This window comes from Stegostoma tigrinum, chromosome 37 (assembly GCF_030684315.1).
Source record: "Stegostoma tigrinum isolate sSteTig4 chromosome 37, sSteTig4.hap1, whole genome shotgun sequence".
In the NCBI taxonomy this organism is placed as follows: Eukaryota; Metazoa; Chordata; class Chondrichthyes; order Orectolobiformes; family Stegostomatidae; genus Stegostoma; species Stegostoma tigrinum.
The window spans coordinates 6,489,267-6,509,082 of NC_081390.1; the positions used below are offsets into that span (position 1 = coordinate 6,489,267).

Below are 19,816 nucleotides of genomic sequence, written 5' to 3' on the forward strand. Positions count from 1 at the left end.
GTCCCTTTATTATATTCACACAATTTAGCTTGTGAATTAATTGAGTGGATTCTAGGATGATGTCCATCTGGCCCGGAAACTTGTCAGTCTGCAGCTTCAGCAGTTTCTTTAGTGCCATTTCCTTCATGATTGGAATTTCATTAAGTTCCTCTCTCCCTCCCAGATCCTGATTTACAGGTGTTGTTAGAATGCTTTCTGTATCTACACCATAAGGACAGCGGCAAAATCTTAACATAGAACATAGTACGTTACAGCACAGTACAGGCCCTTCGACCCTTGATGTTATGCTGACCTGTCATACCGATCTGAAGCTCATCAAACCTACACTATTCCATATACGTCTATATGCTTATCCAATGGCGACTTAAATGTACCTAAAGTTGGCGAATCTACTACCGTTGCAGGCAAAGCATTCCATTCCCTTACTACTCTCTGAGTAAAGAAACTACCTCTGACATCTGTCCTATATCTTTCACCCCTCAATTTAAAGCTATGCCCCCTCGTGCTCGCCGTCACCATCCTAGGAAAAAGGCTCTCCCTATCCACCCTATCTAACCCTCTGATTATTTTATATGTTTCAATTAAGTCACCTCTCAAGCTTCTTCTCCCTAATGAAAACAGCCTCAAGCCTTTCCTCGTAAGACCTTCCCTCCATACCAGGCAACATTCTAGTAAATCTCCTCTGCACCCTTTCCAAAGCTTCTACATCGTTCTTATAATGTGGTGACCAGAACTGTACGCAATACTCCAAGTGCGGCCGCACCAGAGTTTTGTACAGCTGCAGCATAACCTCTTGGTTCCGGAACTCGATCCCTCTATTAATAAAAGCTAAAACATTGTATACCTTCTTAACAGCCCTGTCAACCTGGGTGGCAACTTTCAAGGATCTGTGTACATGGACACCGAGATCTCTCTGCTCATCTACACTGCTAAGAATCTTACCATTAGCCCAGTACTTTGCCTTCCGGTTACTCCTACCAAAGTGCATCACCTCACACTTGTCTGCATTAAACTCCATTTGCCACCTCTCAGCCCAGCTCTGCAGCTTATCTATGTCTCTCTGAAACCTACAGCATCCTTCGTCACTATCCACAACTCCACCGACCTTAGTGTCGTCTGCAAATTTACTAACCCATCCTTCTACGCCCTCATCCAGGTCATTCATAAAAATGATAAACAGCAGTGGACCCAACACCAACTCTTGCGGTACACCACTAGTAACTGGTCTCCAGGATGAACATTTCCCATCAACTACCACCCTCTGTCTTCTTTCAACAAGCCAATTTCCGATCCAAACTGCTATATCTCCCACAATCCCATTCCTCCTCATTTTGTACAATAACCTACTGTGGGGAACCTTATCGAACGCCTTCTTGAAATCCATATACACCACATCAACCGGTTTACTCTCATCTACCTGTTTGGTCACCTTCTCAAAGAACTCAATAAGGTTTGTGAGACACGACCTTCCCTTCACAAAACCGTGCTGACTATCCCCAATCAATTTATTCTTTTCTAGATGATTATAAATCCTATCCCTTATAACCTTTTCCAACACTTTACCAACAATTGAGGTAAGGCTCACTGGTCTATAATTACCAGGGTTGTCTCTACTCCCCTTCTTGAACAGGGGAACCACATTTGCTATCCTCCAGTCATCTGGCACTATTCCTGTAGACAATGATGAGTTAAAGATCAATGCCAAAGGCTCGGCAATCTCCTCCCTGGCTTCCCAGAGGATCCTAGGATAAATCCCATCCGGCCCAGGGGACTTATCTATCTTCACCCTCTGTAGGTTTTCTAATACCTCTTCCTTGTGAACCTCAATCCCACCCAGTCCAGTAGCCTGTATCTCAGTATTCTCCTTGACAACATTGTCGTTTTCTAGAGTGAATACTGTTGAAAAATATTCATTTACTGCTTCCCCTATATCCTCTGACTCCACACACAACTTAACACTACTATCCTTGATTGGCCCTAATCTTACTTTCGTCATTCTTTTATTCCTTAAATACCTATAGAAAGCCTTAGGGTTTACCCTGATCCGATCCGCCCCGCCAACAACTTCTCATGTCTCCTCCTGGCTCTTCTGAGCTCTCTCTTTAGGTCTTTCCTGGGTACCTCATAGCCCTCAAGCGCACTAACTGAGCCTTCACATCTCATCCTAACATAAGCTGCCTTCTTCCTCTTGACCAGAGATTCCACCTCCTTTTTAAACCACAGCTCCCGCGCTGTACAGCTTCCTCCCTGCCTGACAGGTACATACTTATCTAGGACACACAGGAGCTTTTCCTTGAATAAGCTCCACATTTCTAATGTGCCCATCCCCTGCAGTTTCCTTCCCCATCCTATGCTCCCTAAATCTTGCCTAATCTCATTGTAATTGCATTTCCCCCAGCTATAACTCTTGCCCAGTGGTATACACCTATCCCTTTCCATCACTAAAGTAAACATAACAGAATTGTGATCGCTATCACCAAAGTGCTCACCTACTTCCAAATCTAACACCTGGCCAGTCTCATTACCCAGTACCAAATCTAATGTGGCTTCGCCCCTTGTTGGCCTATCTACATACTATGTCAGGAAGCCCTCCTGTACACACTGGACAAAAACTGACCCATCTATAGTACTCGAACTATAGTGTTCCCAGTCAATATTTGGAAAGTTGAAGTCCCCCATGACAACTACCCTGTCTCTCTCACTCCTATCGAGAATCATCTTTGCTATCCTTTCTTCTACATCTCTGGAACTATTCGGAGGCCTATAGAAAACTCCCAACAGGGTGGCCTCTCCTTTCCTGTTGCTAACCTCAGCCCATACTACCTCAGTTGACAAGTCCCCAAACATCCTTTCTGCAACTGTAATACTGTCCTTGACCAACAATGCCACACCTCCCCCCCTTTTACCAACTTCTCCGTTCTTACTGAAACATCTAAATCCCGGAACCTGCAACAACCATTCCTGTCCCTGCTCTATCCATGTCTCCGAAATGGCCACAACATCGAAGTCCCAGGTACTAAGCAATGCTGCAAGATCACCTACCTTATTCCGGACGCTCCTGGCATTGAAGTAGACACACTTCAAACCAACGTCTATCACTTCATCTGCTATTTCCTTATTATCTACTATAGACTCCCTATTCTTACTCTCTACAGGACTAGCACTCACTTATTGTTCTCTTTAAAAACCGGCAGAAGTTCTATTTGTTTTTGCATGTCTAGCTAGCTTTCCCCTGTACTTTTAATTCTTCCCCCAATTAATCTTTTAGTAATTTTCTGACAATCTTTATATTCTGATTAATTATCTGGTCTGCTGCTCATCTTTGCATAAACATATGCTTTTCACTTGCTGGAGGCTTCCCCTAACTTCTTTCATTACCTGCAGATGTGGCTCCTCCCTTTAGAATTATTCTTCATAGTAAAAATATATTTAGTCTGTGTATTCTGAAATATCTCTTTAAATATGACCCATTGCATCTCTATTGCTCAATCCCCTAGCCTAATATACTAATTCACTTCAGCTAGCTTACTTTGGTGTACTCATGGTTGCACTTATTCAGGTTTAAAATACTAGTTATAGTCTCACTCTTCTCCCCTTCAAACTGGGTGTAAAATTCAATCAATCATTACTGCATTCACTTTAGGGTTACCTTTACTCTGTGATCATTATTAATTCTATCACTTACACAATACCAAGTCCGATATAACCTGCTCTCTGGATAGTTCCAGAATGCGTTACTTTAAGAAACTCTCAAAAGCATTGTATGAACTCTTAACCCAGGTCACCACTGCCAATTTGATTTTATCAGTTTATATGTAATTAAAGTCACCCATGATTATTATCACCCCTTTATTACAAAGACCAAATATTTATTCTTGTATATTTTGCCCTACATTGTGAATTTGTTCAGGGACCAGTAGACCACTCCCATTAATGACTTTTTCTCGTTATTTTCTCACTATTCCTCCCATCCATCCAAACAGATTCTACATTTTGATTTCTGATCAAGGTCATTTCAAGCTACTACTAGTCAATGTTACCCTTGAGTAACAGTCCTGCCTCTTTATCTTTTGCCTAGCTTTTTATTCTTCCTGCATATCATATACCACTCAATATTTAGAATCCGATCCTATTCATTTTGCAGTCACCTCTCTGTAAAGATTATCATATTTATTTACTTCAATGTGCGTTATCAATTTGTTTATTATGAATACTACACACATTCAAGTACAGGGCTTTTAGTTTTGTCTTAATGAGCTTTGCTCTGATGACTGCAAGACAAAAATCGCAGACTGCAAATCTTTTCTTCTTCAGCAGTACTTAAATAAAGAAGTATTAATCCTCATAGATTTTAAACTGATACATTTTGTTACTGTGGAGAAGTTTTACTGCTTAGGGCAACTGACATGTCAATAAATTGAAGATGTTTTAAGAATCTGAGAAGTTAAAATGTAGATCACAAGTATGAACGATCCCGGAAAAAGAGTGACTACCAACCTTCCATTCCTACAAGCAGCAGGTTGGATGTGAGCTGGCCCCAGTTCCGCTTTGTCTGTTGCTTGTTGATCCAGTTCCAGTTAAAACCCAGGAAATCCATGACAATCTTCTTCCCTACTGTGTCATTCAGCGTTTGTTGTAAGTAATACCTGCAATTAAGTGGAGGGGGAAGATTAGATCTTATGGAATACAGGGAGAGCTGGCCACTTGGATACAAGATCGGCTCTAAAGTAGGATTAAATTAGATTAGATTCCCTACAGTGTGGAAACTGGCCCTTAGGAGACAGAGGGTGGTGGTGGACAGTTGCTTTTTGGGCTGGAGGTCTGTGACTCGCGGTGTGCCACAAGGATCTGTGCTGGGTCCACTGCTTTTCATCATTTATATAAGTGATCTGGAGGTGAATACAGGAGATATGGTTAGTAAGCTTGCAGATGACACCAAAACTTGTGGTGTAGTGAACAGCAAAGAAGGTTAACTCAGACTACAATGGGACTTTGTTCAGATGGGAAAATGCACCAAAGAATGGCAGATGGTGTTTAATTTAGGTAAATGCAAGGTGCTCCATTTTGACAGGGCAAGTCAGGACAGGTCTTATACACTTAATGATAAAGTCCTGGGGAATGCTGCCAAACAAAGATACCTTCCATGCAGGTTCATAGTTCCTTCAAAGTGGAATTGCAGGTAGACAGGGTAGTGAAGCAGGCATTTGAAATGGTTGCCTTTATTGGTCAGTGCAGTGAGTATAGAAGTTGTAGGTCATGTTGTGACCGTATAGGACATTGGTTAGGCCGCTATTGGAATACTGTGTTTAAATCTGATCTTGCTGCAATTGGAAAGATATTGTGAAATTTGAAAGAGTGCAGAAAAGATTTACAAGGATGTTGCAAGGGTTGGAGAGTTTGAGCAATTGAGGGAGGATGAATAGGCTGGGGCTATTTTCTCTGGCCAGCCAGAGGCTGAGGGGTGACCTTGTTGAAATTTATAAAATCATGAGGGGCGTGGATAGGGTGAATAGTCAAGTTTTTGTCCCAGGGTAGGGGAATCCAAAACTACAGAACATAGTTTTAAGTTGGAAGGAGAAAGATTGAAATGGGACCTAAGGGGTGACTTTATCATGCAGAGGGTCTTATGTGTGTGGAATGAGCTGACAGAGGAGATGGTGGAGGCTGGTACAATTACAACATTTATAAGGCATTTGAATGGGTATATAAATAGGAAGGATTTAATGGGTTATAGGCTAAATGCTGGCAAATCAGACTAGATTAATTTTGAATATCTGATCAGCATGTATGAGTTGTACTGAAGGGTCTGTTTCCATACTGTACAACTCTATGACTCTACCGTAACCTAGGATGTGCTCCAAGAGCTCTGAAGGAAAATAAGGCAAGGGAATAAATGTAACTTTTTTTTCATTCATTCATAGGACATGGAGGTTGCTGGCCAGGCCTGTATTTACTGCCCATCCTTAAATTTGCCCAGAGGGTAGTTGAGTGTCAACCACATTGCTGTGGGTCTGGAGGCACATGAGACCAGTTAAGTGTGGCAGATTTCCTCCCCTAAACAACACTGGTGAACCAGATGGGTTTTCTGATAATCGGCAATGGTTCCATGGTCGTCATTAGACTCTTAATCACAGACTTTTATTAAATTCAGATTCTACCAACTGCCATTGCAGGATTTGAACCTGGGTCTCTGGATTAATAGTCTAATGATAATATCACCAGTCAATCACCTCCCCCAAAATCAAAATGGACACCTGAGACTAAGTTGCAGACTGTATTTTCTCCCTCACTGTCATTTTTGACCCCGCCCACTCATGAAGACATTTTATCCTGCATCTCATGCACAAAATATTCACATAGATTCACACACTATTTACAGCACAGAAACTGGCCATTCAATTCAACTTGTCTGCACAGGTTTTTATGGTCCCAGACGAGCTTCCATTTGCACTACTTCATCACACGTCAACATAACTTTCTAATCTTCTCTCGTTCATGTATTCAACTAGATTCCCCTTAATGGTATTGATTGCATTCACCTCAAATGTTCTTACTTCAATAACATCCAACACTTTTAGAGCGCCTTTCAACATTGCCATGTACTTTACAGGAACAAATTTGATCATTAATTAGTCTGTCTAAAATAGCTTCTCCTTAATTCCTTGCTGGCTTTACAATGACTATCTTATTTCTATGGCCCAGTTAGTGAGAAGTCATTCCTACGTCTGGCCTATCAAATGCATTCATAATTTTAATGACTTCTATCAGGCCACCTCTCAATCTCCTCTTTCCTAAGGAAATAACTCCAGCCTATTTAATTTTTTCCTCCCTCACATCTGGCAAGTATCCCTTTTACATGGCTTACTATCAAATTTTGCTCGGTAATGTTTCTGTGAAGCACCTTGGAGGCATCTTACCATGTTAAAGGCACCACATTAATATATTATAATAAGCTCTAATTAAGGTACAGAAGAAGAAAAGTCAGGCGTTACTCTGTGGAGAAGGATTGTACCCAGAAAGTTGTTTGACAATTATTGCTTTTATCTTTCAAGATAAAGGTTGTCTGAACAGGATTCCTGATAGAAATCTGAATTAGCAAAGCAGAACTGGTCCAGGACTACAAAGAAGTTTATAAAAAGACCCAGAAGAGGCATTGTAACTCAATGTTATGTTCAAGCCAACAGTGCAGGGAAATCACTGTTGCTTTCTGTACTGAGCACAATGAAACACATCTCTAGGATTAGGCATAAATTGTCAAGTGTTTAGTAAATCATGCCGGTCCTAAGCAACACCAAGGACATTCTGTTCAGTCGGCATCAACTTGTTGCTTGCTAATCCCTAAATTTCATCTCCCTGGCGTGCTGATCAATACTTATCTTTCAATCAACATCATTAGAAAGACATTACCCAGTCGTTATCTCATTGTTGTTTGAAGTAACATTAGCTGCTGCATTTCTCATATTACAAAAGTACACTCAAACAAACTTTAATGGATGTAAATTGCTTTGCGATTCACGTTCATGAAAGGAAATGTATGCATGCACGTGTTTCATTTGTCTCTGCTCCTCACTCTTGCTATTGTTTGATATCAGTTTCCCGTCAACTTAACCTGAAATGGTGTCCAAAACTAAGCCAAGCTTCAAATTCCCCAATGTGAGGGTCTTCTTACCTCTGTAATATTGTCCATCTCTGCCTTTACTTTCATCATCACTAGGTTTCTATTTTTGCCAGGCTCCCCAAATCCAATCAACCGCAAAACTCCAGTGCTAGATAGAGAGGTGGATTTGCTACGTCACTGAACATAATCCAGCATAATGCAAATGGCATCACTGCAGTTTGAGAACTTGAAATCAGTTTTAATAATCTGGAAACAAAGTTACTGATTCAGTCCAAATAACTGCAAAGCTGTCAGACTATGGGGGAAAATATCATTAGAGATTGCTTGGTGACTTGTTTGTAATTCCAGTCCCACATCATGTGGTGCACTGTTAACCACCCTCTGAAGTAGCTGAAAAGACCACTAAGTCAGGCAATAAAATTGGCAAATAATTCTTTGCTTTGCCAGTGATGGACAATCAAATCACAGGAACATGGGGATGATGAGACATTACTCACTGTCAAGCACGGAGTGAAACTCTTCACTTGAGAAATGAGCTTCCCTGTATTGCAAGGACTGAATTGGAGCTTTCTTTCCTGCCAGGAGCATTGATTTTCATATAAGCTGGACGAATCCATGTCACCTGCTAAACCTTCTCAGCTGCCGTGGAGTGTTATTTTGACATTCTTTGTCTGTTTTGGGTGAGCTGCACTGAGAATCAGAGAACTGCTATTGTGCAGAAGGTCATTCAGCCCATCGTGCCTACATTAGCTCTCCGAATGATCACTGTGTCCTGTAACCCTGCACATACTAGAATGTCCCAACTAAATTTGCCTCCACACACTTCCAGGCTGTGCAATCTAAATCTAGACAAATTGCTCATTAAACTTTTTTTTCTCAGTTTGCATTTGCTTCCTTTGCAAATTTCTTTAAATCTGTGTCTTTTCGCTCTCAATCCTTTTACAAGTATGAAGAGATTTGCCCCCATCTACTATGTGCAAACCTCTACCAAATCTCCTCTTAACTTGTTCGTCTTCAAGGAAAACTTATAAGTTCCAAGTTATCGTCATAGCTGAAGTTATCATCCCTGGAACTATTCTCATAAATCTACAATTCTCGACATAGTTTTCCCCCAGCCCAAGATCCCCACATTCTTTGTTGTGTGAGATACAGCCAAGGCTTACATTTCTTTTTCATCCATAATTGCCTGACTCAGTGGCTTTGTCGGCTGTTTCGGGGGGCAGATAACAGTTTACTATATTGATGTGGGACTTGAGTTACAATTAAGTAATTAAAAGGATAGATTACTTTTTCACGTGCCTTGTATTCCCTTTGAATGGTAGCTTTCTTGTTTCCAGATTTTCAAAAGTTATTTTAAACTTTCAAATTGTGGCATAGGATTTACACTCATGGTCCAATGACACAAGTCCATGATCATACTCTGCATTGGAGTGCTCCTGGTACTTTGAAGGTACTCAGACTCTCACTGTTGGCACAGGAGGACCAAGTTATTTCAGAATTTTCTCCAGAATCTCGACAGCATAGTGATGAGTTTTCCCAGACAGAGTGAAACTGCAAGTTACAGTAACAGGCATGACTAGTGTTTTCTGTTGCTGGAAAGGGATGGCAGGAATGTGGTTTCAAATGCCAAGGACATCGAGGAAAGGCTGCTTACAGGAGCGCTCAAATCATGCTTGAATCACAGAACTCAACAAGGCAAAGACTAATGCTCCAGAAATGTAGAATCAGCACCAAAGTGCACAAAGAAACATTTGCGGGGGGAAATAGCCCACAAATTATATCAACATTCTTAGAAAGGACAATGAGGAAAAAAATTAAATAATGGTTAAATGTAATTGCCATGGAAATCAGGCTAGTGCCCGAATAACAATTAGGTTTTAAATATTTTTTAAATATTTAAGAGAGGGAACTAGAATGACCAAACAATAGGAGATAAACGACAAAAAACTGCAGATGCTGGAATCCAAGGTAGATAAACCAGTGTCTGGAAGAACAGAGCAGGGCAAGCAGCATCTGGAGGAAAGGAGCAGTCAAATTTTCAGGTATTACCCTGCTGTGTTCTTCCAGTCACTTGTTTGTCTCTATTCAATGGGAGATGGAAAACTACACACGGCAGTCAGAGAGCAGGGTTTTCCGGTTTGAGATGGGAACACTGCGCAGCTTCCAAAGCGTGAGTCACCTCAGGTGCTGCCCAAAATGAGTAGCTACGTACAATAAGAAATAGTTAATAGATTGTATGGCTGATGAAATTTTGTACTAAGAAAGGAAACTGCATCAATTGGACACCTTGTTGTTGGGCACTAATTTTAAGTATTAAGAGTTAAAACTAAACTTCATGCATATTTTTTAAATCACATATCTTCTTTAGCCCAGAGACAGTAGGAACTGCTGATGCTGGAGTCTGAGATAACAAAGTGTAGAGCTGGATGAACACAGCAGGTCAGGCAGCATCAGAGGAGCAGAAAAGCTGACGTTTCGGGCCTAGACATCTCCTTTGAACTTTCCCCCAATCTCAAATGCAAGGCCCCTAGTATTTCTTTCAAGGAAATTTGCTGTTCTGAACTACACAGAACACACAGAATAGGGATCGTCCAACTGAGCCAACTGCAACACTCCACATATGTCTCCTCCCATTCTATCCACTATATCTCAACCTTTTACCCTATCTTTTTATTCTCCTACCCTCATGTAGAAACACAGGACAGTAACTGCACAGCAGGCGGTCATTCAGCTCATCTTATCCATATTGGTTCTTTGCAGCAGTAACTCAGCTATTTCAACTTCTCTCTCATTTTGTACTTATCTAGTTTCTTTCTGAACGCCTCTAATCTAAACTTGTCGAATCTTTTCACTTGGCATGCCTCATTTCAATTGTGCATGTGCATGTGTGTGCATGCAAGAGTCAGCAAATTTCAGAAACATGAGAGTTGGCAGAATGGTAAATATACATTTAAAAAATTACAGTGCAATAAATTAAGTAAACAAGTAATTAATAAAAAAACCCCACTAAAACCGAGTCAAAGAGCTTACTAATAAAACCTTGTTTTCCCTTTTTAGTTAAGAAATAGAGCAAGGAAGAAGCAGACTAGATCCCCAGTCTTGATCATTAGAGAAGGGAACTGGGGCTGAGCTAAGGAGTTAGGTTCAAGTAACACCGACCTTGTTTCTCCATTTCAAAGGGTATAGAATATTAAAACAGGGAAGTCTTAGTAAAGCAATGCAGAAAGGGTTCACTAGACTAATCTCAGTAATGGAGAAACTGTCTTATGACGACAGGATGAATAGGTTGAACTTGTACACATTGGGGTTTAGATTAGAGGCGTTCAGAAAGAAACTAGATAAGTACAAAATGAGAGAGAAGTTGGAATAGCTGAGTTACTGCTGCAAAGAACCAATATGGATAAGATGAGCTGAATGACTGCCTGCTGTGCAGTTACTGTTCTGTGTTTCTACATGAGGGTAGGAGAATAAAAAGATAGGGTAAAAGGTTGAGATATAGTGGATAGAATGGGAGGAGACATATGTGGAGTGTTGGGGTTTAGGAGTCTAAGTGATGACCTCATTGAAACATACAAGATTCTTCGACGACTTGAGAGGTTAGATGTAAAAAGGCTGTTTCTCCCTTGTGGGTGAACCTACGACCTGAAGGCACAATCTCTGATTAAGGGGTCGCCCTTTTAAGACAGAGATGAGGACTTGTAACGTTAGCCTGCTGTCTCCACAGATGATGTCTGACCTGCTGTGATCTCCAGTTTTTGATGTTTTCAGTACAGATTCCAGCACCTGCGGTAATTTGCTCCTACAAGAATTTCTTCCTTCAGGGGTGATTGAAACTGTATAATTTTTATTGTAAAGGGTTTTAGAGGTTGGATCATTGAGTATATTCAAGGTCAAGATAGATATATATTTTAATCAGTAAGGGGATAAAGGGTTATGGGAAAAAGGCAAGTGTTGGATAAGGCTATAGAATAACAAGAACTGATAAGAAGCTTTACAATGGACTGTTATGTGAATGGAATTACGCTGAATCATTCAGGTCTGCTAAGAGCTAGGATTGCAGGAAATCAGTAACTGCTGTCCCTATCAAATAACGATGAACCATTTGGATTGGTCACATGCAGTGATAATTTTAAATGAGGCATGCGCTTGGCACAGAGACCTGTGTATAAAGCAGCCCAAGAGACCCCTGATTCTTTTGAAGTTCTGCTGAAAATAACACTGCAAGAGCTAACCTATATCAGGAGGTATAGTGAAGACATCGAGAAAAGTTCCAGCCTGGCCAGCTGCCAATTCTCCCAAGTAATAACATTCAGGGGTTAGCTACAGAACCTAGAGTGGTAAAAGACAGTGATTGAAATACCCCTAGTAGTTAAAAGCATGTGTTATTCGTTTAAGTATGCAATAAATTAATTGAGTTTTACAGAGCTCGAAGGGTCACTGCTGTATTTTCATCTACGTATATACTTTTGTCTCTCGAAACAGGCAACACAGGAAAGTGGAGCTGAGGGTTGTCAGATCAGCAATGAGCTCACCGAATAGCACAGAAGACTCAATATGCTGAATGGCCTACTTCTGCTCCTAACTCTACCTCTGGTGGCAAACAGTCCAAAATGGCCTTGCAGAGGTCAAAACGAAAGTGAGGGCTTTCATTAGTTGACTTCTAGTCTGGATGTTCCTGGAAGTTTATTTTGTTGGCGGGGGGGGGGGGGGGGGGGGGTGAGTGAAGATGGAAAAGGTGTGTTATGTCTGGCTTACTCAGTTTCAGTGTTCAAATACACATTCTGTTCCCTTCTCACAGCCTCCTCCTGCACAACTACAACTTCACTCCAATACTCTCTCCTTCTCTCTCTCCCTCATACACATGCTGTACAAATCTGGGAGGCCTGCTTTGGTTTTTTTTTAAAATTGCAGCTTTTCAGGGCCTGCAAGGTCTTGTCTGACCCCCAACTTAGTGCTCAACTCTAAGACACTTTCCACGCCCAGTTTGACAAATTGGTTGCCATTCTACTTGGCAACTCCCGGTCTGGTTGCCTCACCCACCCAGCAGAAATCTTGTCTCTAGCAGGATGCTCCAGTGACCGCAGACTCACTGCCATTTTGCAAGTCTAATGCTTGGGCTGACTGAAGGTAAAGATAAAAATAGAAATTGCTGGAAAAACTCAGCAGGTCTGGCACAATCTGTGGGGAAAAAAGCAGAATGTTTCGGATCCAGTGACCCTTCCTCAGAACTGCTGTAGTTCAGGAAAGGTTGATATATATGTTGAAGATGGAGTGGAGAGAGGGAGAAATGTGAACAATAGATGGAGATGGAGCCCAGACAGACAGAAAAGTGATTGTGCAGGCATAGGAATGGGTAAAGGTCAGCCTGGCAGAATCAATAGCTACTAATCGGGAAACTATTTGCTGAGTTTGCTGAAGCACTGCATTGAGTCAAAGATGTTCGCCAAGGAACACGGTGGTGCACTGAAATAGCAGGCAGCAAGAAGCTTCGGATTATTTTTGCAGACAGAATGTGGGTGTTCTGCAAATTGTTCCAATTAAACTGCCCATGAGCAGCAAAGATGGGATATAAATGGCCTCTAAATTAAGGAGCAGTGGCTTACAGACTCTTCCACATCCCTCCATTTAGACTCCTGGTCGAAAGTCAGATAGGATTCCTTGGCAGGTTGCATTCTTGCCTTTGGGCCAACCATTGGACAAGTTTGCTCTAACCTATTTGCCTCAACCACTTCCTGAGGTAGAGAGTACCACATTCCAAACACCAAGTAAATAAATTATTCCTTCGTTCCTGATTATATTTATTACTCACTATCCTATATTTTCTGACCCCATAAACTCGTTTCTCTCTCTACAGACCTGCTGAGTAGCTTTAGTATTTTCTGTTTATTTCAGAATTGTAACATTCAGAACAATTTGATTTTCGTAACTGTTGAATTCCTATCTCCTAGAGGTAAAATGCTTATCTGATTATGCTAACTGCACACTACTATTCACCTATAATTCTAGATCGGTTGCTCTTGTATCCCATTAAATGTCTTACTTTCTAAGAGTCAGGAATTGCCAAGCCTTTTGTTAATGAGACTACCTCTGATTAAATAAAAATATCACAAGCTATTTGGCTGCTTTCCAGGCTACATGGACCTGCCCTACTAGCCTCTGGATCCTGTCGCTGGCGATAGTTCCACCCTCCCTTCGCTCACCCAGCTTCTTCCTGGCTGGGGTCCTCCTCTTGCCATCCTTCCTACCACTGGTAGTGCTGATGGTCAGCCTCCGTCACTGACATCAACTGTCAAAGTTGGTTGCAAGCATCAACAGTGAGCTACTCGTTGGCAGATGACATGCTACCAATTGCTCCCGACTGATGAGCTGGCAACTCCTGTTCCAAGGTGTAGGTGACGATGGTACTGACTCTTGCATCAGTTCACACTCATCTATCTCAAAATGCCACTTAGCTGCTCAATCTATTGGTTTTCTAATCCCTTTTTGCACTATGCTGTGTTGGATGGCACTTGGATGGATAAATGAATAGGAAGGGTTTAGAGGGATATGGGCCAAATGCTGGTAAATGGGACTAGATTTATTTAGGATATCTGGTTGGCATGGGTGAGTTGGATCAAAGGTTCTGCTTCTGTGCTGTACATCTCTATGACTCTATGGTTTGTGAAGTTAGGGGATAAACTTCTGTTAAAAATGAACACATGGTATAACAAAGGTCTATTCATATTTTGAGGAGACTTTAAACCAAAGCCATGTCTTCTTTCTCAAGTGAATGGTAAAGATTGTATGATGTTCTTTAAAAAAGAGCAGAACAGTCAACCTCCATGGGCTCTATGTACACTTATCCCACATCACAGATTATCTGTTCATTATCACACTCACGCTTTTACCATATCCCTTATCACCTTCCAGGGTCTCAAAGAATCCTCCATGGTGAAACAGTTATTTTCCTGTACACCTTTCAATTCAGTATACTGCTTTTGTTATTTACCATGTGGTCTTCTCTACATTGTAGAAATCTTAAAAGCAAGCTGGATGACTGCTTTTGCAGTAAATAGCCTTTCAATGCCGAAGCATGATCCTACATTTCCAATTCTGTCTGATTTAAATTCTCCATTGTGTTCCTAGTCTTCCCTTTCTGAACTTGATGGCCTGCACTGTGCTAATGAAGATCTAACCAAGCTTGAGGAATAGCGCACCATCTTTTAGCTGGGCACTTTAAATCATTCTGGATTCAACACTTCAGTTCAACAACTGCAGATCTTAACATATGCTAACATTTTGTTTCCTTTCTCTTTGCTACTTTAGTTTTTTTCTCTTTTTCCCTTTTATTTGCTTTCCAATGATTCTGTAAATCAGAACTCCTTCAGGTACATCATTTTATTTCCTTACTTACAGTCAAAGAGGTCTACAGCATGTAAGCAAGCCCTTCAGCCCAACTGGTCCACATCACCCAGTTTTCACAAATAAACTAGTCCCATTTGCCTGCATTTCATCCATATCCCTTTATACTATCCCTTGCTCCATTACTACATTCTGTGACCTCAATCCATGAACCCTTTTGTCATTTACTCTCTCATCTTCCATCCTATTCTTTTTTCCACCTACTGTCCTTTCAGTTTCTTAAAACTTATTACATTTTTGACCTCTCCCAGTTCTGATGAATTTTAATTGACTTGATATACTAACTGTTTTGTTATCTCCATACATACTACCAGTTCGCATTTTTTATTTTTATTGCTGCCAATAGGACCTTGCTGTGTGCAAAATGGTTGCCACTTCTCCTTCATTATAACATTACACTACTACTTTTAATGAGCTTTTGGACCTCGTAAGGTTGTGAAAGGCAATGTAAGATTTATATTTCTATTGCCTCGGATCAGAGAGTTTTACATGTAAAATTAAACTGTATCTAACAGGCATTGCATTGAAGTAATTGCACAATACAAGATTCATGGTTTATGCTTTACCTGTTGTCACTTTGATCGATTTTACGAAGTTTTTCCACAAATTCACTAAATTTCAGCTCTTCCCTCCTAGACTTTGGCTTGAAATTCTTGAAGTTAACCATTTTCTTTTCATCATAGTATAAGAACTTGTGCGTTTTAGCAACATAAACAGAAAAGTCCCCATCTCCAATATTCTCCTGCAAGTATTCCAGGTCCCACTTCAGTGCTGGATACACCAGGTTGGTATCTGTCAACACTACCGGCTCCTGGAATGGAAAAAGACTGTCAGCATAAATATAGATTTCACTGAAGCATTTGTGCTTATTATACCTTTATTAAACTCTTTACCCAATTCAGCACCATCTCTGCAAAACAGGTATACTAAAGAAAAATTTATTGTAACTCAAAGGCGTACCGGAATGCTTTATAACACTGCTTTTGTAATCCAAATCGACAAGTTGCCTTCTAAATATTCTTCCCACAAAGCCTGGTCACCATTATGGCTTCAGGTCCTTCTTTTTGCCCTGACCTTTAATGGTCACCACTTGAAATCATATGTAGGCCCAGAAATGATCAAACCAAAATACAGAGCATGGCATTGTTGAAGGACATATAGGAAAAGTCAACTTAGTCTTCCAACTTCTGTCAATCACACAGCCACATATGAAATCTGTGATTTCTCTTCCAATATAAATACGTTTAATTTTGAAAATGGCAAGGTCCAGAGACCTGCTTTAGTTTTCTTCTAGAAAAGGTGTCCATGTTTATATGTTTAAAAAACAATCATTGGATCTGGGCTTGGTGAAAAGCTGTGGCATATGGCCATGATTTTCAAACGTGCATTCTATGTTACCTGTCACACTGTATTTATACAAGCAGTTATCATTTTATTTGTTGAATGACAGCTACCAATTCATTTTATTTCAGGAGAAGTGAAGAATGCTGCATAAAACATCCTCTTCTGTTCTCTGAATGCTTGAAGCCATTAGTCTAGAGTTGTCAACTGCAGCCCCGTGAACTCCAGGAGGTATCACCATTCAAACTCCTGACTCTAAATCTCCAGCCCCAAAACTGGTCAATTAACATGTCCAGAAAGCATCAGAGGAGCAGGAAAGCTGACGTTTCAGGTCAGGACCCATCTTCTTCCCGACCTGAAAGGTCAACTTTCTTGCTGCTTTGATGTTGCCTGGCCTGCTGTGTTCATCCGGCTCCACACTGTGTTATCTCTGACTTCAGCATCGGCAGTTCTGACTATCTCTGAATTAATATATCCAGCATTGTGTTGCTCTGCCTTCCCAAACTGATCTGAAAATTAATAGTAACAAAGTATTGGGTGATGCCAGAAAGGCACAAGTTCATTTTTGGAGGAACTACTCTTTCATTTTCAGGGGCTTCTTTTTCATTCTCACCAATGCATTTATGAAGTGAAGCAGTAACATCCTAACACTACCTTCTGTACTTGTGTTAACTTGAGGTATTTGGAATTAGAAGAATTCATCAATATCCTCAACAATCATTACCCTTCCGTTAAATTTAAAAGCATAATGCACAAGGAGAGCATTCATTCACTAGATACCACAGCATTTAAACTGAAGACCAAAGAAGACAACACAGCTGGCAACAAAAAATATTTTTCAAAATAACTGGCACATGACTACACACAAAAAGCCATTACTCTAAATACGCCTTCCACAGACTTGTGAGCTAATGACATTCCATCACATGTACACAAACTGGAAGATTTTAACTAAGTAATTACTACTCCTTCTACTGCATCTCAGATCTCAATATCAGATTTAAAATGAACAATTACCACTGCGTTCATGAGAATAGCATTTATGAGATTTTCTCCAGATAGTAATTCCTGAACATATGCAACCAGAAACTACAGATTTATTTGCTAGTAATTCATATTGCAATTTCAAGTTTTCCTGGCTCTGGGTTAGCTGAATATTCCTTCTGTTGACTAATTTAAAACTGTTTTCTCTTCTTTGCAGCATCCTTTTCTCATCCTCCTTCAGTCTTCCAATACCCTCAACAGAATTCATCCCATTGAGGCTTTCCCCTACCTACCAACTCTTGTAGCCTCCTTCACCACAAAGTTATTGTAGTCTGCTTCTCTCATCAGACCTCTCTTGCAACCATCTTCTCCCCTCAACCACACTGCAGCTTCCTTCACCACTCTCACCAACCTCCCTTGCACATTTCTTCTCTTCAACTGAACCTGGCAAAAGCCACTCAGTGATGCAGTTCTATGTTGGCTACACTTTCTCCTTTATCGGAGGGGCTGTGCCCAGAGGAGGGAGTGCAGCCAATGCTGGACTGCATCAACGAGAATGTATCTGGCTGTCTGAGCCAATGGTCCCAGTGGCTTGGGCACTGAAACATTGTCCCTGGGTGGAATAATTTCTGCTCACTTATTTGCGAGTACATGGAGATGACTGACAGAGGGTCAATGGTATCCGAGCTTGCTTGAAGTTACAGGCCTTGGTGACAATTAGACTACGTATGTCCCTCTTCCAGTCTCTGATCCGATGATAAGGCAAAGTTCCTTAAACCTCCCTTAAGGTTCACTGGCCAAGAACAGCAATTTAAGTGTGACAACAAAGTAGTGAATTAAAATGTCAAGCAAATAAGGAACCCGGATCATTTTGCAGACTAAAAAGCATACCACAAAGCAGTTACCCAATCTCTGGATGATCTCCCCAATGAAGAGGAGACCACAGTACGAACAGTGAATACTGTATCAGTTAGCATAGCTGGACTGCAACGCAGAATGATGGTAAAACTTTGTGTTCATTTCCTGGAGTGGCTGAAGTTATCATGAAGGTCCCACCTTCTCAACCTCACCCCTTTCCTGAGGTATGGTGACCCTCAGATTAAATTCACCACGTCATCTCTCTCATGAGAGAGCAGTCCTATGGTATTCTGTGATTATGGTGACTTTTCTTTTAAATATTAAATTTATTCTTCCTCTTCCCTGGCCCTTTCGATAGTCATCATCTTTCTGCTTAAGTGCTTAAGAGTGAACTGGGCTGGAAACATCAACTGTTTCTCCCTCCACAGATGACACCAAACCTCTTGCTCTTTCTATCTTTATTTCATATTAAGAACTGAATAAGATTTTCTTTCTGCAATTGGATGATCCTTGTCTGCTGAACACCTCCTCCTTAGTTCTATATTTTCATAATAGAAAGTAATAGTAATTTTAAAAAAGCACACATCATGATTGCTTCAACAATCCTTATCTATCTTAGCATTGCCTGGAGATAATTTATAATTCCCCAAGATACCAGGTATGTGCTGGGGAGTTGAAAATGGTACTCGCTATACGCACAGATTTTGTTTTATTCATTCATGGGATGAGGGCATCATTGGCTAGGAGTTTGGAGACATACATAAGCCAGACCCCAGGTAAGGATGGCAGCAGTTTCCTTCCCTAAAGGACATTCGTGAACCAGAAGAGTTTTTCTGACAATTGGCAATAGTTTCAGGGTCATCATTAGAATCTTCATTCCAGGTTTTTGTGGAATCCACATTTCACACCTGCCACAGGGGGAATCGAACCTGGGTCCCTAGAAATTACCTGAGCTTCTAGGCTAATAAACAAGCAATAATATTACCAGGCTATCGCCTCCCCTTTGCCACAGTTTCAGTTATGAAGTGAGATTGGATAGACTAGCATTGTTTTCCTTGGCGCAGAGGAGACTGGGCAGGAGGGAGGAGCATGAAGAGATGTACAAAATTATGAGGGTCATAAACAAGAAGTATTTCACCTTGGTGGAGGGATCAGTGACCATGGAGTTAAGGTACAGGAGGTTTAGTGGGGATGTGAGCAAAATACTTTTCACCCACAGAGTGTTGAGAATCTGCAACTCACTGCCTGTTGGTGGTAGATGTAGAAATCCTCATATCATTTAACAAGTGTTTAGACGTACACTTGCAATGCCAAGGCATACAAGGTTATGGACGAAATGCTGTAAAATGGGATTTGAATAGTTGGATGGCTGTTTTTGGCCACCGAGACTCAACGGGCCAAAAAGCCTTTTTATGTGTTGTAGACCATTACAAATCTCCTCAGCCTTCTCTCTCTCTCTCTCCAAGAAAAAACAGTCCCAACTTATCCTACTAACTGAAGTTTTTCATCCCTGGAACCACGCTTGTAAACCTCCTCTGCACTGACTCCAATATGCTCATACCCTTCTTATAATGAACTGTACAGATTACTACAGTTGAAGTCCTACACAAGTCC

General features: G+C 40.9%; 1 protein-coding gene across 1 annotated transcript in view; it reads right to left on the bottom strand.

Annotated features, from left to right (window-relative positions):
- Positions 1-19,816, bottom strand: part of hif1an (hypoxia inducible factor 1 subunit alpha inhibitor) — a 68,228-nt gene that overhangs the window by 11,693 nt on the left and 36,719 nt on the right. Inside the window, exons 2-3 of the mRNA XM_059640400.1 lie at positions 15,586-15,830; positions 4,498-4,646 (exon numbers count right to left, since the gene is read on the bottom strand). Of these exons, the coding sequence (XP_059496383.1) occupies positions 4,498-4,646; positions 15,586-15,830 (394 nt within the window). The remainder of the gene's footprint in view (positions 1-4,497; positions 4,647-15,585; positions 15,831-19,816) is intronic.